Source organism: Gadus morhua, chromosome 4 (genome assembly GCF_902167405.1).
Source record: "Gadus morhua chromosome 4, gadMor3.0, whole genome shotgun sequence".
NCBI lineage: Eukaryota > Metazoa > Chordata > Actinopteri > Gadiformes > Gadidae > Gadus > Gadus morhua.
The window spans coordinates 3,946,399-3,968,898 of record NC_044051.1 but is presented as its reverse complement, the minus strand read 5'-3'; the positions used below and the strand labels follow the sequence as shown (position 1 = coordinate 3,968,898).

The window sequence follows — 22,500 nt, the reverse complement described above, 5'->3', positions numbered from 1 at the left end:
CAGTACTCTCCTCGCTGTAAAGTGGGCGCTTGCTATCGTACCATGTAGGCCACGTTGTTGAGGCCGGGGTACTTCCTGTAGGTGGCGTTCCCGTCGGTCAGCAGGCGGTCCCGGTCCGTGTCGGGAAGACTGCCGTTTCCTGGCTGAGCCCGCCGCACCCGCGGAGAGCGCCTCCCTCTGGAAGACCAGAGAATTACACACAGTTAAGTCAACCTTAGCCACTTGGCGCCCTCTCCTGGTTAGGAGGTTGGCTACGTATGTAGCATGGTGTTAGCATGGTGTGAGGGCGGGCTGACATTAACCCAGTGGCGCTAGTGTGACGGTGTTAGCATAATACCGCGCGCGTGGGGACATTAGCATGTTGGCTTTAGAGAGAGTTAATGTCAGCGTTAGCGTGACGGTGTTAGCATGGTAACGCACGCGCGGAGACATTAGAGTGGCGGCATCAGAGCGTGTTGATTGTAGAAGAGTAGTGTTAGCACGGTAGCGCGACGGTGTTAGCATGGTACCGCACGCGTGGGGACATTAGCGTGTTGAAATCAGAGCTTTGATGCTAGCAGTGCGGCGTTAGCATGTTAGCATTAGCATGACGGTGTTAGCACGGTACCGCACGCGTGTGGTGACATTAAGGGCTCCGTCGGCTTCAGAGCATCGATGCTAGCAGTACGGCGTTAGCACGGCGGCGGCGGGCTCACCTCTTGCGGGACTCCCCGGGGCTGGGCGGCGAGGCGCCGTCGTGGTGCAGCATGCGGTCCATGTGGTCGTGGGCGGAGCTATAGAGCCGCTGCGGGGCCACGTCCTGCGCCTCGGCGTCCCCGAAGGCGTCCAGGATGTCGTCCATGGACGGGAACTCGCACTGGCCGCGGCGCTTGGCGCGCTGACGCAGCTTGTTGCGGTGGTGCTCGATCTCGGACTTGTGCCGCAGCGCCACCTGTGGAGTTGGGTCGTCATCGTCGTCGTCGTCATCATCATCATCATCATCATAGTCTTCATCATCATCATTGTCATCATCATCATCCTCATCATCATCCTCCCATTCTTCATCATCCTCCTCACCGTCTTCATCTCGCTGATCATCCGCATTGTCATCATCCTTCCATCATCGTCTTCCTCATCACCATCATCATCATCATCCTCAACATCATCATCATCCTCATCCTCATCATCCTCATCGCAGCCATCCTCTTCATCATCATCCTCACACTAACACCGACAGCGATTATTCCAGAGAGGATAATCGGATCATAATCGGATCATAATTATCATGAGTGGATTCAGTGATTCATCATCTCGGTGGCTTCACTTGATTTAGGGATGAACAATGAGCCAGAATATTAATGGAATCACAATACGGCACAAAAGTGCAACATCCAAATCGCAATTATTTTGATAAAGGTATGTGTAAATGTAATTGACCACCAGATTAGAAATGAAATACTGAACTAGTGCAGAGAGGCCTATACATTTCCTTCTCCAGATGTAGGAAGGCATGTTGTTTGGTACCTAGCCCGACAAACGTCACATCAGGACTTTAGTAGTTTTTTTCCCAGAAAAGGTGAAAATTGGGATGCGAAAAATTAAAAATCCCCACAAATTACGAATCAAACCACAATCTCAACATCGGTCGAAATCATCACGACACCGAATCGTCGCCAGACCCCCCCCCCCCCCGTCGTTACCCTGACGGTCACACCCTGACCCCCACCCTGCTCCTACACCCACCTCAGTGTTGACCCTCTCTGTGAGGGTGGGGCTGGGCTGGGCGGGGGGGTGCTGCCGGCCCTGGGCGGGGGGCTGCTGCTGGTGGGGGGGCTGGGTGGCCCCGGCGGCGGCGGTGGGGGGGCTGTGTCGCGGCTGCATGGCGATCAGCTGCACCTTGTTGGCCTGGCGACGCGTGCCGTCGCCGGACCCCCGCGACTGGCGGTCCACGTGGTCGAAGATGGACGAGGAGGAGAGCAGCTCGTCGGGACCGCTGCCTGAGGGGGCGGCTGGGGGTCAGAGGTCAGAGGTCAGCATCGGACAGGTCATGGGAGGAGTCGTGGAAGGAGGGGGGGGGGGGGGGGGGGGGGGGGTATTAAGCATCTTGTGTTTCATTTGCTTGTATGAACATTTCTATAAAGTTTGATAGTTCTTCTTCCTTTTTTCCCCGATCGTTCTTCTGTAACGCTAGTCTCAGGCCTCGCAGTCCTACTGTGTTAAAGCAAAACTTCTGGGGGGGAGAGATGGTTCACAGCCTGGCCCAGAAGTCCAAGACTGAAAGGAAGGCGTTAAGGCTTGTTTCCTGTTACGTTACGGTGATATCCTGCTAAAGAGAAGCCAAGTGGAAAAGTAGACACAGCTTTCAGAAGGGGATTTCTTTTTTTTGTAAGATTTATTTTTGCATTTTTATGCTTGATTCACGAGGAGTTGGATAGGACGGCATGGGAGGACGAGGGGAGGACATGCAGCAAAAGGACCACGGGCAGGGACCAAACCCGGGTCACTGCGGTAAGACCTCAGCCTTAATGGTAGGCCCTCTACCCGGGGAGCCACCGGAAGGAGACTTTAAGATGTGGTTTTCTACACTGGCCAGTCTGAGACGGTGTTGATTTAAAACCTTTACAGACACTTCGTACTGTTTGCTGACCGAGTTTGCAACTCATTCGCTGCGAGTAGTCCATTACAATGAGCCAATACTGCAACACAATTCGTCGAAGCAAACACGAAGCGAAAGAGAGCGAAGCGCCCCGTTCAGCCGGGTCTGAGACCGTCTGCCATCAGCCTTCAGACGAGTCATCTACGGTCTGAGTGGACGCCGATGTGGCGATCCCCGCCTCCCCGCGACACTCAGCAGAGCAATGGGCTCCGTAATGGACCGACATTAAGCCAGCATAACAAGCCAAACTGTTTAAGTAAAACGAATTTGTCACAAAGTAGGAAATGAGCAGTGCCCATGGGGGGGGGGGGGAGGGGGGTAACTGAGTCAAACCAGAGTCACTTTGAGACGACAGGGAACAGTCAGTGGGAGGAAGAGAGGAGAGAAGAAGACATGCAGGGACGTACCAATCTTGTTCCTCCCTGCGGCCCAGAATGCAACAGCAGCAGAGAGACGGAGAAAGAACAGCATTAGGAGGATGTCAATGGAAAATGAAAAAAACAAAACAGAACACAAAAATACTCTCTCTAAAACCTAGCTGGTTACTCTCTCTCTAAAATGGAAGCCATCCTTAGAACTCTCTCTCTCTCTCTCTCTCTCTCTCTCTCTCTCTCTCTCTCTCTCTCTCTCTCTCTCTCTCTCTCTCTCTCCCTCTCTCTCTCTCTCTCTCTCTCTCTCTCTCTCCTGCTGAGTCGGCAGGTCATTATCTAAGTCACACACACGCACACAAACGCTGACACACAAACACACACGCAGACACACAAACACACAAACACACGACTCCCAAACAGTCTCTGCATGAGTTCGACACAGTTTTACTCTACTGCAGCAAAATCCTCACACCTGAACACAAACACACAACATAAAACCGCAGCAGACCTGCAGCCTCCATTAAACAGGACGAAGTGTGTTCTGCGGCTGAAGTGCATCGGTTCATTAAATGTTTATAAAATGTAGGTGTATTTTAAAATAGTTTAATTTCTGACTGAATGTATTTTAATGTATTTGAGCTCCGTAAACACTTCCGTATTGATGTCTTTACTGAAAGGGTTCATAGTGCGTGGTATTTAAAACTCCCGCCCAAAGACTAAAGACGAACACTATCTCCGCTGCAGCGTAATGAATTGTGTCCCCTAGGAGATAAACAGACTTAAACGGAGGGTACGGATAAAGTAAAGGAGCCTCTCTTGCCGTTCTTGGCCGTCTTGCGGTGCTGCTTGGCCTCGCTGGGCGTGGCCACGGGCCGGGTGCTCTCCTCCGCCGATTCCCTGCCACTCGATTGGTCGCTGCCCAGCGAGTCTCCGTCTGACGGGGTCATCCTGGCCAATCAGAGAGAACCGCTTTAAAATGTTAAAAAATGGACGCCATCCTTAAATCAAAGATGAATACTTTATAATCAAATGAAACATTTCAAACGTGGTGCTATGGAATATTGACAAATTAATTAAACCAATAAGCTTTGAGTTCTGTGCATATATATTTTCGCTCATTATTTGGACGTATGTAATTGAATAAATCGCATGCTCAACTTTATTGACCTCGACATTTCCAAACGGGCGCAGTCGACCGGAACTATTTCCAACCTTGGCATCGGACTTGGCCTTGTCTTGGTGATGAGTGTGTGTGGGTGAGTGTGTGTGGGCAAGCACGGCTTCAGTACTCGTTTCCCTGTGTCCTTCTGGGGGATTAGTCATGCCAATGCACCAGATCACGGAAGCAAGACTTGTTTAGGATTGATGCTGGTGATGTAATAACTGAATCATTTCCTGTGTGTGTGTGTGTGTGTGTGTGTGTGTGTGTGTGTGTGTGTCTGTGTCTGTGTGTGTGTGTGTGTTTAAGAATGAGCGAGAGTGAGAGAGAGAAAGAGAGACTGAATGAGTTAGTGTGAGAGTTAGTGAGTGTGCGCATGTGTGTGTCGATTTATGTGTGTGTGCGGTTGTAGTTTTGTGTGCGTTTGTGTTTATGTGTGCGTAGGCATGTGTGAGTGAGTTTTTGCATTTGTGTGTATTTGTGCATGTGTGTGCAGTTTGTGTGTGTGTGTGTGTGTGTGTGTGTGTGTGTGTGTGTGTGTGTGTGTGTGTGTTAACGCACGCACGCACGCACGCATGTGTGTGTGTGCGTGACCCTACCTTCCGCGGCGCCGGCTGGAGCGGGCCACCTTGGTGGAGGAGGAGCCCTTGGACTTGGGGGTGTTGGGGTCCCCCCCCTCCGAGGGGGCGGGCTCCTTGGCGGGGGCGGGCGCGGCCCCCGGCTCCTGGATGACCATGATGTCATCCTTGCTGTGCTGACCCAGATGCAGCTTGGCGAAGTCGAAGCCCTTCACGCTCGGAGCCTGCAGCTACGCACGCGAGAGACACTGAGTGGTTAGCTCTGTGCTAACACTGTAGGACCAGTGTGATGCACGACACACTGCAACACTGAGTGGTTAGCTCTGTGCTAACACTGTAGGACCAGTGTGATGAACGACACACTGCAACACTGAGTGGTTAGCTCTGTGCTAACACTGTAGGACCAGTGTGATGAACGACACACTGCAACACTGAGTGGTTAGCTCGCTGCTACATGCTACTATGAGTAGTGTGATACATTAGACACAGCAACACTGAGTGGTTAGCTCGCTGCTAACACAGTAGGACCAGTGTGATGCACGACACACTGCAACACTGAGTGGTTAGCTCGCTGCTACATACTATTATAGCTAGTGTGATGAGACACAGCATCACTGAGTGGTTAGCTCTGTGCTAACACACTCTCACTAGTGTGATGCATGACACACAGGAACACAGAGTGGTTAGCTCGCTGCTACATGCTACTATGAATAGTGTGATACATTAGACACAGCAACACTGAGTGGTTAGCTCGCTGCTACATGCTACTATGACTAGTGTGATGAGACACACTGCAACACTGAGTGGTTAGCTCGTTGCTACATGCTACTATGACTAGTGTGATGAGACACACTGTAACACTGAGTGGTTAGCTCGCTGCTACATGCTACTATGACTAGTGTGATACATGACACACAGCAACACTGAGTGGTTAGCTCGCTGCTACATGCTACTCACTACTCAGACTAGTGTGTGTCTCATGTCACACCAACACTAGTCTGAGTACCTTATTAGCTCTGTGCTACATGCTACTATGACAAGTGGGATGAGACACAGCAACACTGAGTGGTTAGCTCGCTACTGCATGCTACTATGAGACACACACTAGTCTGAGTACCACATTAGCTCTGTGCTACATGCTACTATGACTAGTACCGTATTAGCTCCATGTTAGCTCCATCCACATCGCACTCAGACGAGTGTAGGTTTAATACATATAAAACATGTAACACACTAGTATGACCATGTTCGGCTATGCCGAACTTTGCCTCAACCTGACTGTGTTCAACTCAACTCAAGCTTTTTTATGTCTGTCAAAGAACAAAAATGTATGCAATGCATCTTAGGTTTTACAGATGGGTTTTTATCCACGTATGCATGTCTGTCTGTGTTTTATATTTAAGACTACAATCTTTATCATCGAGTCATTTAGCAGAAGCTTTCATCTGCAGCAAATGCCAATGAACAGAGGTCGATGAGTATATAACTGTGTATCTGTGTGAGCATGTAGTGTGTGTGCATATAGTGTGTGTTTGTGTGGAAGAGCGTCTATGCAGGTGTGCGCGCATGTTAAAGCACTTTAACTGGCTCCACTGGGAATTCCTTCCAGCTCGAGTGCAGTGCAGTGCATTGCGCACACACACGCACACACACACACACACACACCTTCTGCCTCTGCTGGATGGTGTTGATGGCGTCTGGCTGGAACTCCAGCTTCTCCGAGCCGCACATCTTCCAGTAGAGGATGACGATGATGAAGAGGGCCAGGAGCACGGGCACCACCACGCCCACGATCAGCCACACGCTGCTGCTCTGCGTCTCCGACGGCGGCACCGACACTGTCTCCACGGCTAGAGGGGGACGGGGGGACGGGGGTGGGGGGTTATCTAGTCGGCTGCTTCTCAAACTGTTTTCACTGGCCTAGCTCCTCTGAGAACGTTTTAGCAGAGCTGGTTGACCAGCGCAGAACGTTTTGGGAATGTTTTGGGAACATTTTTGGGAATGTTTTGGGGAAGGAGGAACAGGGATGAGGCGGTTCACATCACATTTTAGGATGATCCGCAGCTGGGAAGGTTTATCTTAAAACATCTTGGTGGGCGTCTTCTATACATCCATAAAAACACACATATATCTATAGATATCTGTTTAAGCTGTATGTCTTTTTGGCATAGTCTCATTCTTTCTCCCGTGAGAATTCATTACAAAATTAGGGCAGCGAAAGAAGCTGAAATATTTAGTTTCATAAATTAATAAATAAAGTAAAAAAAAAACAGATATTTAGTTTCATAACTTAATAAATAAAGTGAATGTAACAGAAAGATTTAGATTCATAAATTTATAAATAACGTGAATGAACCAGAAATATTTAGATTCATAAATCAATAAACAAAGCAAAAGAAATGGGAACATATTGCTTCAGAAAATGTTTAAATAAAGTGAAAGTCGCTGGTTTTATGTTTTTTATAAAAAATATAAATAAATAAAAGCGAGCGCTTCCTGAAGGTGGGGTGCATGGGTGGGGTGCATGGGGGGGGGGGGGTCTCACGTTGGGCCAGGGGCCGCTGCATGCGGTGCCCCAGGACGATGGCGGCCCGCTGAAGGTCCAGCCGGTTCAGCGTGGCGGCCGTGGCCTCGGCCGGGACCCGCGCCCCGCCGGGCCCCTCCACGAAGTACAGCACCTCCAGGGGCCGCTCGGGGCCCGAGAGCCGGGCGATACGCACCACCTGGGAGGGGGGGGGGGGGGGGGGGCAGGGTTAGGGTCGGGACCCGGAGGGAGAGGCATCAACCTCAAGGAATGAGAGGGTGAGTGAATGGATGGATGATACTGTGGGTGAGAGGATGAATGAGAGGATGAATGATACTATGAGTGAGAGGATGAATGAGAGGACTGATGATACTGTGAATGAGAGGATGAATGAGAGGATGAATGAGAGGGTGAGTGAAAGGATGGATGATACTGTGAGTGAGAGGATGAATGAGAGGATGAATGGAAGGGTGGATGATACTGTGGGTGAGGGGATGAATGAGAGGGTGAGTGAAAGGATGGATGATACTGTGAGTGAGAGGTAGAATGGGGGGATGAATTAGATGAGTGAGAGGATGAGGTAGAGGATGGATAAGAGGAGGAGTGAGAGGGTGAATGAGAGGATATATGAGAGGTTGAATGATGCTGTGGATGAGGGGATGAATTAGAAGATGAATGAGAGGATGAATGGGAAGATGAATGAGGGGATGAATGAGGGGATGAATGAGAGTATGAATGAAAGGATTAATGATACTGTGAATGAGAGGATAAATGAGAGGATGAATGAGGAGATGAATGAGAGGATGATTGATACTGTGAATGAGAGGATGAATGATACTGTGAATGAGAGGATGAATGATACTGTGAATGAGAGGATGAATGAGAGGGTGAATGAGGTATATCACACAACTAACTCTATACAATTCAAATTGTTGCAGGACCAAGTTTTAAATATGAACTGGACAGAGTTCAGATAAACTATGCATTGTTATAGTCATATGCATGTATATTTTTTGAATTAGTGCATGATGATGAACCTAAAAGGCCCAAGTCAACCGAAAGGCCAGAGTTAGCTCTAGAGCTCATTTACATCTGGAGTCCCTGGGCATGAATACATAAAGACATTCTGTACAATACCATCAAATGAAAACAACACAATGAGCAAAACATGGAAACAGTACAAAACCTATTAAACAAACATCATGCAAAATATACATTACATAGTGAGTGTGTGTGTGTGTGTCTGTGTGTGTGTGTGTGTGTCTGTGTCTGTGTGTGTGTCTCTCTTAGATAATGACCTGCTGACTCAGCAGGAGAGCAGTTAAAGGGGCCTCATCAGAGAGAGAGAACCGGAGGAAGAGAGAGAGAGAGAGAAGTGCCTGTGTGTGTATGAGTGAGTGAGTGCGTGCGTTAGTGTCTTTGTGTGTCTGCGTGACGACGGTGTGAGTGCGTGCACGAAGGTGCGAGCGCGTGCACGACTCTAGGCCCATGAATGTGTGAGCGCGTGCACGACTCTCCGCTCACGACTGTGCGAGCGCGTGCACGACTCTCCGCTCAGGACAGTGTGAGTGCGTGCGCGTGCTCCGCGGCGCGTCACCTGGAGGCTGCTGTTGCCCACGGCGGTGGACCTCCTCCAGCGGCGGCGGGCCCTCTCCCCCAGCCCCTCCTCCAGCAGCAGGGCCAGACGCCGCTCCAGACGCGCCCTGAAGCTCCGCTCCGTCAGCAGCTGGTCGCCCACCCCCAGCAGCACTGGGGGAGGGGGGGACGGGACGGGACAGTAAAGAGTCAGTGAGACACACACACGAAGTAACACGCACACAAACATAGGAAACACACACTCGTATAACATGCATTAGGAAACACACACAGGCTTACATATACACACACACACACACAAAAATGCAGAGACACATACAAACACAAACACCCAAACATGAAGTAACAGACCGACAGAGAGAATCACACACACACACACACACACACACACACACACACACACACACACCCACACACGCCATTCTCATGACGCAGTCCTCGCCCCCTCTCGCTGACGCGCGGCTTCTGCCCGTGAAGGTCTTCTTCAGTTTGCTGCCGAGGCGTCTTCTTAAGGTTACTGAAGACCGGAGCCTATTGACTGCTGTCTCTCTATTCAGCTCCTGCTCAATGCCCAGGGCCCCCCACGTAACGGAACCCACGTCACCGGGACGGGGTGAAGGAGGAGAGGGAGGAGGAGGAGGAGAGGAGAGGGAGGAGGAAGAGGAGAGGGAGGAGGAGGAGGAGGAGGAGGAGGAGGAGGGAGGAAGAGGTAAAGGAGGAGGTGAAGGAGGAGGAGGAGGAGGAGGAGGAGGGAGGAGGAGGAGAGGGAGGAGGAGGTGAAGGAGGAGAGGGAGGAGGCGGAGGAGGAGGAGGGTGGTGGACCGGATAAAGAGGGAGGAGGAGGAGGACAGGCCGGTCTTACCTGTGCGGACCCATGTGGAGCGCAGATGGTGGGAAGTGTTCAGCTCAGGGTACAGGAAGGCTGTACACACACACACACACACACACACACACACACACACACACACACACACACACACACACACACACACACACACACACACACACACACACACACACACATGATAAATTATCAAGCATATTAATATTAACTGTTTGGTAATTGTTTCCAACCCCACATCTTGCTGATGATGCCAGCAGAGGTAAACTGTGGACATTGGGGATCGAATCCAGTACCTTTTGACGGGGAGTCAAACCCACTCACCCTATATTCCTTCGAGAGGAGCTTGAGGATTGATTAGAGAGTGTGTGTGTGCGGGTGTCTTTATTATCTATGGTTGTGTGTGTGAGTGTCTACGTTTTTGTGTATGTGTTTCTATTGTTGTGTCCACGCGTGTGTGGGCGTGTGTGTGTCCACGCGTGAGTGTGTCCACGCGTGAGTGCGTGCGTGTGTGCGTGTGTGCGTGTGTGTGTGTGCTTACGCTCTGCTATCTGCATGGCGGGGTAGCCCAGGTAGAAGCTGAACTCCACCTCGCTGAGCTTCCTGAGGTGCTGGCTGACCTCTGACCCCGTCAGGAAGCCGCGGGCGTCGCGCACGGCGAAGGTGATGTCCACCGGGACCTTCAGGTTCACCGCCGACCGGGGGCCCATAGTGATGTTCAGCAGCTGGGGGGGGGCACACCCACACAGTTAGACATAAACACACACACACACACACACACACACACACACACACACACACACACACACACAAACAAGCACAATTAGACACACACACAAGCAAAATTAGACACACACACAAGCAAAATTAGACACCCACACATGCACAATTAGACACCCACACATGCACAATTAGACACCCACACACGCACAATTAGACACCCACACACACAATGAGACACACACACACACAATTAGACACACACGCAAAATGAGACACACGCACGCAAAATTAGACACACACACATGCAAAATTAGACACACACACGAAAAACAAACACACAAAGGAAAGCATGCACACAACACAAAACACACACACACACACACACACACACACACACACACACACACACACACACACACACACACACACACACACACACACACACACACACACACACACACACACACACACACACACACACACACAAATCTATTATCTGCTGATTCTGATTCGATCTGGACAGAAAGCCATGTCCATCCTGATGGAGTAGATAGACAAGAGTCCGACCCCACACTAATGGTGTTGCTGGATCAATTGTAGTGAGCCTCTTCAGTGATTCTGGCTAAGAGGAGAGCTGGGGAGTGACACACAGCAGGCTGGTTCAATCCCTCCCCCCCATCTCTCTCTGACCACCAGAAGATCCACTGAACTGCTTTCTACCGCCTCACTGTCCATCAAGACCTTCTGAGACACATTAAACGTACTTTACCTAATGAAGAGGTTATTGATTATAGATCTGACTGTGGTGGAGGAACTGGAACGGACCACACCACGCAAGAGGAATCACAAACTACTCCAAGGCAACTTTATGAGATATTAACAGCAGAAAACTTGACACGTCTAACCAGAATTGAGATATTATTATGAAGAATATCAACAGCTCAACTCATCTAAATTCAGCTCAAACTAGATGACCAATCAGCTTCCAACATAGATGCTATTCAGGATCCAACCAATGAGGTTAACTGTTTAAAGGAAAACGTTGTCCAAACCCAAGTTCTGCAGTAAGAATAACAGATAATCGAATTCCGGTTTAGCCTTTACATAAATATATGTTTTTCGGTGGACATCTTTGAAAGTGTTATACAATACCATGAAATACAAAATTTGGCATGAATAGCCTTAGAGGGAATCAGACCCCCAACCCCGGCAGGGTTAAAGCCTTGCTCATCCAGCTGCACAGAACCACGTAGAGGTGAACAGGACTAAGCAAGTCGTGTTTGAATGTACATATTCAAAATACACACACACACACACAAAATCACTCACTCACTCATTCTCGTACACACACAAGACTGTGTGCCCATAAACACAAACACACACAAAACAACACGCACACAATCACTCACTCATTAAAGACTCACACATGCCTGTGCACACGCACGCATGCACACACTCACTAACTTTCAAATTCACTCACTCACCCTCTCTCTCTGCTTTTCCCAACACACACACACACACACATTCTCAAACACACACGCCTGTGCACACATAAACACAAACACACACGAAACTACAGGAACACACTCACACACTCATCGATAACTCAATCACACACACACACACACTCACGCATGCCTTCACACACACACACACACACACACACACACACACACACACACACACACACACACGCCTTCACAAACACACACATACACACTCACGCATGCCTTCACACACACCTGCACGGTGACGTTGCCTTGCTCATGGGCCCGGCGACGGGTCTCGGCGTAGGCCAGCAGCAGCCCTCGCTCCACGCGCTCGCTGAAGTTGCAGAGCCGCACGTCCACGTGTCCCGGGACGAACTGCAGCACCGAGTGCACCTGGTGCCGGAGGTCCGGGACGCTGTAGAGGGGCTGGACCCCCGGCAGGGGCCCCGGGCCCCCCCGGGCCGGCTGCCGCAGGGCGTTGAGCACAGACATGGCGGTGAAGATCAGGGGCCCCGACACGGCCCGGAACGCAAAGCTGGACGGGGTCCGCAGGAACTGGAGGGGGGGGGGGAGAGTGAGAATGAAGGCGAAACAACCAGTGGAGGGTTCATGTGGTGAGAAGCTGCTTTAGGCGGTTAGGTTAGCCTTGAAAGTAGTAGTAGTAGTAGTAGTAGTAGTAGTAGTAGTAAGAGAGAGAGAGAGAGAGAGAGAGAGAGAGAGAGAGAGAGAGAGAGAGAGAGAGAGAGAGAGAGAGAGAGAGAGAGAGAGAGAGAGAGAGAGAGAGAGAGAGAGAGAGAGAGAGAGAGAGAGAGAGAGAGAGAGAGAGAGAGAGAGAGAGAGAGAGAGAGAGAGAGAGAGAGAGAGAGAGAGAGAGAGAGAAGGACGATTTTGAAACTAAGCAACCTAAAGAAATCTGCCATAGGAATGCACGATCATGATTACAATTACGGTTATTTCCCCTGATTGTGGTTGCAATCTTTCATTCCGATGAAGCGACAATCGATTCACATTACACTCCGTGTGGCGCCTGGTGTAAAAAAACAAAACCATTAACGAAACAGCAATCGCTGACTTGATAAACAAACGATTAATATCCAATTAAACGCGGAGCGCTCCTATGTTCCCTCCCTCGCTACACCCCTCCGCCTGTGAGAAGCGTTCACACACACTGTGGAGAGGCTGGTGATGGACAGGCAATATGAATTCCTTGAACCCATAAGGGGGAAGGGACGCCGCGATTGGTCAGAAATGAGCAGGGAGCTGTTCTCAAAATCTGTCGCCTACGGAGGCAGGCGCAGCCAACCACAACGTCTGCCAGCTGCTGGTGACTAACGAATGCTAGATGCTCTAACAAAATACCTTTAAATAAAACCCTCCTTACCGCACCTTTAATGACTTGGCTAGAAAATATAATTCAACTTTGTGTGTCTGATAATTAACAAGATAGTATGAATTATACCAAAACGCACAGATGTGCTCTGAAGGTAAATGGCGCTATATAAACGCATTTATATGGCGCTTTTCAAACCAGTGGTCACTCAAAGGGCTTTACAATACTTCCCAACATTCACCCATTCATCACCACATTCACACACCGACGGCGGAGTCAGCCACGCAGGGCGACAGCCAGCTCGTCAGGAGCAGTCAGGGTGAAGTCTCTTGCTCAGGGACACCTTGACGCTCAGCTAGGAGGAGCCGGGGATCGAACTAGCAACCTCCGGGTTACCAGCCAACCCAGTGAGGGGATTCTGAGAGGATGTGTATAGCAGGGGTTCCCAACCCCCGGTCCGCAGACCGGGGCCGGTCCGTGGACCCGTTAGAACGGGGCCTGGAAATATCTCCAGAAGAAGCCCAAATAAAAAAACTAATAATAATAATTTCTGTTTGCACTACTTTTGTGTTTATTTAAGACTTTTGTTGTGTTTCTCTTATTGTATTATTGTATATTATTGCATGTTGAAGGGGGTCGGAGACTCAAGCATTTCATGGCTGTTGCTTTAATTGTTGTGAATAGGACATCCGTTGTTTAAAAATGATGCATTTTAAAATTAAGGCGTTCAAATTGACTACCGGTCCTCCGATTTTATTTATAAATATGCCGGTCCTTGGAACAAAAAAGGTTGGGGTGTTTACCTGCAGTTCCACGGAGCGGTTGAACTCCCTCTTCAGTAGGTCCCTGACCTGGTTGAACCCAGACGAGGGACCCTTGGAGCTCACTGGAGGAGAGCAGAGGGAAGACACACGCTGAATGCTTTTCTCTCGTGGACCCAGACGTACGAACGCAGCCCACTGGATCGTCTATCATTTATTCATGAGGAGGCTTATGCAACTGAACAAGGCCCTCTGCATTAAGTTATTCATGTCTTCTGTTTATCTCTTTGTGGGAACATTTGCAAGCCTTTTCACACTCGAATGATTCAATCAAACCGTCTTTTTTTCTTTGTTTCTTCTGATTTCACTAAAAACAGATATCATTTGTCAAAACTGCTTTTTTGTACAATTTCTGCCAAAGGGTGTTTCACATTGCTCTCCGCAATACAGCACTTTCGTCTTTTGGAATCAATGTGCATCGATCAGTACAGTTTGTGTGAGAAGAAAAACCATTGTAACCACCATATGAGGCATCTAGAAAATGTCTCAACGCTAAGACTCAACGTTCTTCTTCTATCATTTACGTTCGTGACAGGCACGCTCATGCTAAACGCTCGTAGGGAGAATCGGCACAAGGAAGTCATTTTGCCGAAATATATAAGCAGGGATTGTTTTAGTGAAGCCATGACCAGTGAGGGTAGTGATGACATCTTTTCACCCAGACTAGTGCGGTCCTGTAAGATTACAGCCTAAAGATTAAAGTAGCAGATGTTTTAGTGCGGTTGTGGCAGTCTTATCACCCAGACCGGTGCGGTCCTGTAAGACTTCATCCTACAGAGTACCAACGTGTCGGTTTGTTCGTGCTCTAAGAGTCGCACACCTATGGGCCCCAGAACCAGGGGCCTCAATCACTAAAGGGGCCCCAGACCCTCACCCTGGGACCCATGAACTAAACTCGGCACTGGAAGAGTGACACCAACACAGAGGATGTGCTTCACGTGCACTTCTGCACGCATCGAGAGGAGTTCCCACAGAGCTTAACTAATTTCTGTCTGTTGTTTTTAATCAAGATCTATAGCCTCTATCCAACCACAGCATTATACAAGAACCTAATTAAAAAATAATGGATCGATATTTTAGAAACATAATATCGCTCCGCAATAAAGCCAGAAGCAAAAAGCCCACTCAGCGGTCCTAGCGGGGGTTTAGTGGTCTTCAGGGCTGGAACCAGACCAGGGATCACATCTATTTTAACCCCGCTTTAATGCATTATTTGGGCTTTTCAGACCACCACTAAACAACACTGGGTTTAGTGGTGGACCTCTAAATGTCCACCACTAAACCCAGTGCAGATTGTCCTTTTAATATCATGCTTAAGTCGGCGGTTTTACACGGAACGTGGATATCCGATATCTTTAAGTCTGTTTTGACAAGGTCAATAAGCGATGGATCGATCAACAGTTCTGGAAACATGGTTGTGTTGATTTACGACGTCGTGCTGCAAACAATCCCGCCCCAAAGACTGACTAAAGTAAACATGTACACCGACAGCTTGACCGGGCCGTTCTACAGCAAGGCTCCAGATGGTATTTCCGCCGATGCGTCACCTGTCCCTTAAGGTTTATTTTAAGATCTCGCTCTCCTCATGAATTCATCGTGAATTAAGCCCCAGCAATAATTTTCTGGTAATAACTATTTTCTCTGTCGTGATTAATATGTCAAAGAATTCCTGTATCATTATCTGTTTCATGTTCTATTCAGTTTTTATATTACAATACACATACATGACATAATACCCGCGATTGTTCGACAGAGAATCAGAGTTTACCCCGGGCTCTAAAGCTGCAGTATACATTCTCATTCACAACTCAAAGAGCACCAACAATTGGCACTTAATGTACACACTTATTGTATGTTGTACGTCCTTGCAATTAAAAATAGTACTTAGCATCGTGTCGCATCTTATCCTTGCTGCTTTGTTGTATACGGGGAATGGGTTAACCTAGCGATTGTTAGTGCTGGGCACTACATCCTTACTGTACCGGCAGTGAGTGATATATTGTTTCTCTTTCTTCTGACAAACGTACTTATTGTAAGTCTCTGTGGATGAAAGCGTCGGCTAAACGCCCTCAATGTAAATGTAACGGTTGCAGTCAGAGTCGCGGTCTTACCCACTCGGACCAGGTACATCTCGGGCTTGGTGGCGTTGCACAGGTACTGCCTGGTGGGCGGAGTCTGCCCCACCCGGGGCGTGGTGACGGGCGGGGCGCGGGTGAAGCTGATCACATTGGCCCGCAAGGTGGTGGTGGTGACTGGTTTGGCCGTGGTGGAGGTGGTGGTGGTGGTGGTGGTGGTGGGTTTGGCAGTGGTGGTCCCGACCGTGGTGGTTTTGGCGGCGGTGGCGGCGGTGGTGGTGGTGGGTTTTTCGGTGGGGGTGAAGCGCGTCACGAGGTGCGGTTTCACCGCGTCGGGGTCCGGCTCCGCCTCGGGGGCGTGTCCGGGTCTCTGGGGCGGGGCCCCGGGCGGGAGGAGCGCCACGCTGGTCGTGTTGGACGGGGGCCGCGCCTCCTCGTCGGGCCGCCCCAGTGGGGGGTCTCGGGGCGGCGGGGGGGTGACCGGCGTCCGGACCGGCGTGGTGGCGAGCGCCGGGGTGGGGGCGCCGTCCCGGCCGCCCTCCAGCGTGGGGGCGACGGCCAGCGGAGGGGTGGGCTCCGCGGGGGGGCCCTTGGGCTTCTCCCGTCCCGACGGCGGTGGCGGCGGCGACGGCGACCTCGCCTCCGAGCTCGGGACGGACGGGCGGCTAGGAGGCGGGGGGGCGTCGGCGTCCACGCGGGGGGGGGTTTCCGTGCGCGTGGAGGGGTGCGCGGCCGTCCGCGTGGCCGTCGGCGCGATGGCGGCGGCCGTGGCCGTGGCCGTGCGGTGATCCCTCTCCCTCTCCCTCTCCCTCTCGCGGTGCCTCTCGTCCCTCTCGCGGTGCCTCTCCCTCTCCAGCTCGCGGTGCCTCTCGTCCCTCTCGCGGTGCCTCTCCCTCTCCAGCTCGCGGTGCCTCTCGTCCCTCTCGCGGGCCTGCAGGTTGCTGTAGTACTCCAGGCTGTTCATGTCGGGCAGCAGCAGCTCCGTGGGCTCCAGCGGCAGCAGGTCGTCGGGGTCGTACTCCTCCTCGTCCTCCCAGGCGGGCAGCAGGTCGGGGCCCCCCGGCCGCCGCGTCGGGGAAGAGGACGAGGAGGAGGAGGAAGAGGAGGAGGAGGAGGAGGACGGGGAGAGGAGGGGCAGGCGGGAGGACAGCGGCAGCGTGGGCCGCGAGGGGAAGGAGGTGTCGTAGGAGAGCCAGTCACTGGCGTCCTCGTCGTAGCGGTGCTCGGGCAGCGGCGTGGCGGGGGCCAGCTCCTCGCCGTCGGGGACCATGAAGGACAGGGTCTCCAGGTAGTCCCCGGAGCCCCAGCCCTCCTCCAGGGAGGAGGGGCCGTGGTCCCAGGGCGGCGGGGGGGTGAGGGTGGGCTGGCCGTGCGGCGGGAGGGGCGGCGGGAGGCTGGGGGACAGCAGGTCCGGGGGCCTCAGCAGCAGGTGGATCCCTTGGGCCCCCGAGGGCCCCAGGTCCGGGTCCATGTCGGGGTCCAGGTCGGGGTCAGGGTCCACCCCCGCCTCCTCCTCCTCCTCCTCCGAGGTGAGGCTGTGAGGGGGGCCCCTCCCCTCGGGACGGGAGGGCGAGGAAGAGGAGGAGGATGAAGGGTATGAACGCTGCGGTAGAGGCCTTGCTGTCCGATTGACATCTGTACGGTCTGAGAGAGGGGGGGGGGTGGGAGACAGACAGACAGACAGACAGACAGAGAGACAGACAGACAGACAGACAGACAGACAGACAGAGAGACGACAGAGAGAGAGAGGTTGAACTTCAGTTCAACGAGTATTCAATTCAAGCATTCAAGTTTTACTGAGCTGTAGTTCTGTAAAAAGTGTAAATATACCATAACCTCGGCTAATAAAAACGTAGTTTTGGACTGCCTCCCATGAGAAACGCTGGGGCAGTTTCAAACGTAAAAATGTCTTCCCATAACGGGAAATAATTTCTAGATTAATGAATGACGAAAAACACCCCGACCTCACGACAATCCCAATAACAGTCCAATGCTCCTGTGCTTCAAAAATGGAGGCAGCGGTCATTGAAATGAAAACCCTGGAAAACGGTGAAAAGGGCAGGACATTTAAACTGTATTGAGATCAGTCTACTCACCTTCAAAACCTCCACATCACACACACACACACACACACACACACGGTAAAGAAAATGCTTCAACATCGTTACATTACATTAAAAGCATATCTTCTTGTGGGTTAAGGAAACAACATGAAACGGTATCACGTTAAACTGTGAATCAGTTTCCCCATCGGTGGGTACCAACACTGATCAAATCTCAATGTTTAATACCGTTTCTCTGAATCATGTATGGAATCTGTTCTGAATTTGACGGCATCACATTTATCTTCCCTCGCAAAAGGAAGCCTCTCCGAAGCGCAGGCGAGCTGTCCCACTGAATATGTGCGTTGTGAAGCAACCACGCAAAATGTGTGCGCTGGAATCATTGAGAAGCTAAACCGTGACCCTGATACATACACACACGCACACACCGAGAGAGAGAGAGACACAGAGAGACCTGTAGATAGACATAGAACAAGAAATGCACCGAGAGAGAGAGAGAGAGAGAGAGAGAGATGCAGAGAGAAAGAGAGAGATGCAGAGAGAGATGCAGAGAGAGAGAGAGAGAGATGCAGAGAGAGAGAGAGAGAGATGCAGAGAGAGAGAGAGAGAGAGAGATGCAGAGAGAGAGAGAGAGAGAGAGATGCAGAGAGAGAGAGAGAGAGAGAGATGCAGAGAGAGAGAGAGAGAGATGCAGAGAGAGAGAGAGAGAGAGATGCAGAGAGAGAGATGCAGAGAGAGAGAGAGAGAGAGAGAGAGAGAGAGAGAGAGAGAGAGAGAGAGAGAGAGAGAGAGAGAGAGAGAGAGAGAGAGAGAGAGAGAGAGAGAGAGAGAGAGAGAGAGAGAGAGAGAGAGAGAAATGCAACGAGAGATAGAGAGGGAAGGGGGAGAGGGCAGATTGGAGAGGGGCTCAGCTGAGTGAATGAACACACACACACACACACTCAAGAAAACATAACCAGTTGTGTGAGCGATACACCAACATACTCCATCTCCCTCCATTTAGCCTTGGCTGATACAAAGGCCTTGCTATGTCCGGTACCGTGTGTGTGCGTGCGTGCACGTATGTGTTGCCGTGGTGACGTGGTGCTCTGCGGCGGCGGCGGCGCTAGCGTCATGTGCACGTTGGCGGGAGGCTCATTGGTATGCTGCTGGGGACACAGACTCACAGCTCAGAGCTCAGCGCTACGCTAGCCAGGAGCACGCAGCCACGCACACACACGCGCACACACACACACACACACACACACACACACACACACACACACACACACACACACACACACACACACACACACACACACACACACACACACACACACACAGGCATAGGCAGGCACTCGTGAACACACTGGCATGCACACACACACACACACACACACACACACAGATACACACACACTGACTGACAGACACACACACACACAGGCACTCGCACACAAACAAAGATGCACACATGCTCGCACATAGACACATACACATATGCACAGTAATATACATACATTCACATATGCACACTCATGTACATATAGACACATGTTCACACACACACACACACACAGGCAGGCAAATATACAAATATGTACACAAACACACACACATACACATATGTACACAAACACACACACCCACAAAAACGAGTACACATATACATGCATGTACGCTACGCGTGCATGCACACATACACAAATTCATTATCCTGACATATAGTAGCATAAATGGAGGAGAGGGAAAGAGAGATAGATGAGGAGAATGGGGAGGGAGACAGAGAGAAAGATTTATCAGGGAGGAGGAAAGAGAAAAGAAGAGAAACTGAGCAAAGGAGAGAGAAAGACAATCAAAGGAGAGAAAGGGATTGATTAAAGGAGAGGAGAGAGAGAGCTTGATACAGTGTAAGGGGGGGTGGGGGAGAAAGAGAGAGAGAGAGAGAGAGAGAGAGAGAGAGAGAGAGAGAGAGAGAGAGAGAGAGAGAGAGAGAGAGAGAGAGAGAGAGAGAGAGAGACTGATAAAGCGTAGGGGAGAGCGAGCGAGAGACTGATAAAACAGGGGGGGAAGAGAGAGAGAGAGAGATTGATAAAGCGAGGGGGAGACGGTTCTAGAAGATTGGTTTTCCCAGAATAGCAACCCGTAGAGAGAGACACATGCTATTGTAGCGTAGCATATAGCCGCCACGGCTTTGAAGACGACGCTGTGATCAGCCGAAGATCTTCACCTCGGGGACGACCAACACAAATTATCATCATTTGTGTGTGTGTGTGTGTGTGTGTGTGTGTGTGTGTGTGTGTGTGTGTGTGTGTGTGTGTGTGTGTGTGTGTGTGTGTGTGTGTGTGTGTGTGTGTGTGTGTGTGTGTGTGTGTGTGTGTGGCTATTTGTTTGTGTGCGTGTGTGCGTCAGAGAGAAATCTTGTCTAACAGCGACGGCTAAGTGATACGTCAGTATGAATGTGTGAGGTTTGTGTGACAGTCTGACTCACTTCACCAGCAGTAGGTTGTGGGAGTAACAACAATATTCAAAAGATTGGAAGGGTTGCCTGCCCATCACCTCAAATGACATGGGCAGGGGACATCTTTAACGGATGACTGTAGTGGAGGAAATAACAAGAATCGCAATTCTTATCTAATTTGATTCTGAATCGATTCACAACTTCTATCAAAAATCGATTTTCTTCCTTCTTAGGTTGGCCTTTGTGTGTTCACATTATTGAAATCGGTTGATGCCACTTTTTCCAAATAGGGAAAAGAACATAGATGCACACTTTACTTGGCATAATTTGACACGCCCCCTTTCTGGAGGGCACATCGGACTGGAGTAGAACCTGAATCTAGAGCCCACATGTACTGAATAGAAAAGGCCGGTGATATTGTGAAACGAACAGCCCCACACACACACACTCAACCCTACACACACATATAAACACACACACACACACACACACACACACACACACACACACACACACACACACACACACACACACACACACACACACACACACACACACACACACACACACACACACACACACCACCCTACACCAGCCCCCAACACACACCCTCACCCCAACACCACCCAGGTATCCTGTACCATCTCCCCTCCAATCCAGCATCGATAATAGAGAAAAAAAAACAAATTCCTACCTGCAACAGGTGCGCTGGACGCGAGCGCGCACGCCAGCGCGCACGCCACCAGGAGCAGGGCGCGGAGGGCACGCGGGGACGAAGACCTGACGGGGCGCATCGCTGGGCTCTCGCCCGCCAGGGTCACAGGTTCCATTGGACTCGACACACACTGGCTCTGAACATGGGTGCGACGGCCCCCCCCTCCCCCCGCCTCAGACGACCGCCAGGGGGGTCCGACTCGGACACACCGTCGCTGGTCGGTCAGGAAGACCTGTATGGATGAAACCCCCCCCCCCGAGCAATGCTGTCTGTTAGACATGAGGATTCAGCGAAGGATGCACAAACACAGGCACACAAACAAAGTCGCACGCACATATATACACACACAGGCCAACACATACAAAAGGCACACTAACACACACATACTCCCAGGCAGATATGGTACATAGGCCAAGACATACACACACATTCACAGGCACACTGATATACACACACGCACTTACACACACTCACAAACACACACACACACACACCGGACTGGAGTAGATCCTGAATCTAGAACACATATCTACAGAATCGATTTTGAAATCGGGAATCGCTTTGAGTTGGGAATAGAGTATTGAATCATGACCCCAAGAATTTAAATCAACTCTTGATTTGATATTGTGAAACGTAGAGCACCACACACACGCAAGCCTACACACCTACTCACAGGCAGGCAATACCGTAGTCAACCTTGTATCAGTATACTAGTAGTACCACACACACACACACACACACACACACACACACACACACACACACACACACACACACACACACACTCCGCTGGCCCAGTCCTCTCGCCTCGATGGCAGCCTGGTTGACTGACCCCATTATTAGCCATAGCCCACATCTGACAAACACTCATGTCTCCGAGCGGTTATGGTCACAACGTGCACACGGCATCACACTGTAGCCTGCAATGTCGTTTACGAAATGATATACCGACACCGATATAGACGGGCCTGTAGTTCCGCTAACCGGTGTCGGTAACGTGATCCGGTCGGTTCTAAGACACACAGTGTAATCCATAGTATTAACACGGGCGGCAAATTGACGCCTTTGCTGCCAATTGCTCTTGACCGTGGGATCGCTGTGATTTTCCCCAACGATCAGGTCATTTGACAAGGATATAC

General features: G+C 50.7%; 1 protein-coding gene across 1 annotated transcript in view; it reads right to left on the bottom strand.

Moving 5' to 3' along the window:
- The window catches only part of si:dkeyp-27e10.3 (UPF0606 protein KIAA1549), a 29,682-nt gene that overhangs the window by 5,664 nt on the left and 1,518 nt on the right, over positions 1-22,500 (bottom strand). The window contains exons 2-16 of the mRNA XM_030354988.1: positions 21,341-21,593; positions 16,180-17,787; positions 14,051-14,133; positions 12,170-12,472; positions 10,246-10,429; positions 9,726-9,785; positions 8,865-9,016; positions 7,289-7,466; positions 6,409-6,593; positions 4,765-4,973; positions 3,827-3,954; positions 3,043-3,057; positions 1,723-1,988; positions 696-931; positions 42-177 (exon numbers count right to left, since the gene is read on the bottom strand). Of these exons, the coding sequence (XP_030210848.1) occupies positions 42-177; positions 696-931; positions 1,723-1,988; positions 3,043-3,057; positions 3,827-3,954; positions 4,765-4,973; positions 6,409-6,593; positions 7,289-7,466; positions 8,865-9,016; positions 9,726-9,785; positions 10,246-10,429; positions 12,170-12,472; positions 14,051-14,133; positions 16,180-17,787; positions 21,341-21,476 (3,879 nt within the window). The 5' untranslated portion in view covers positions 21,477-21,593. The remainder of the gene's footprint in view (positions 1-41; positions 178-695; positions 932-1,722; positions 1,989-3,042; positions 3,058-3,826; positions 3,955-4,764; positions 4,974-6,408; positions 6,594-7,288; positions 7,467-8,864; positions 9,017-9,725; positions 9,786-10,245; positions 10,430-12,169; positions 12,473-14,050; positions 14,134-16,179; positions 17,788-21,340; positions 21,594-22,500) is intronic.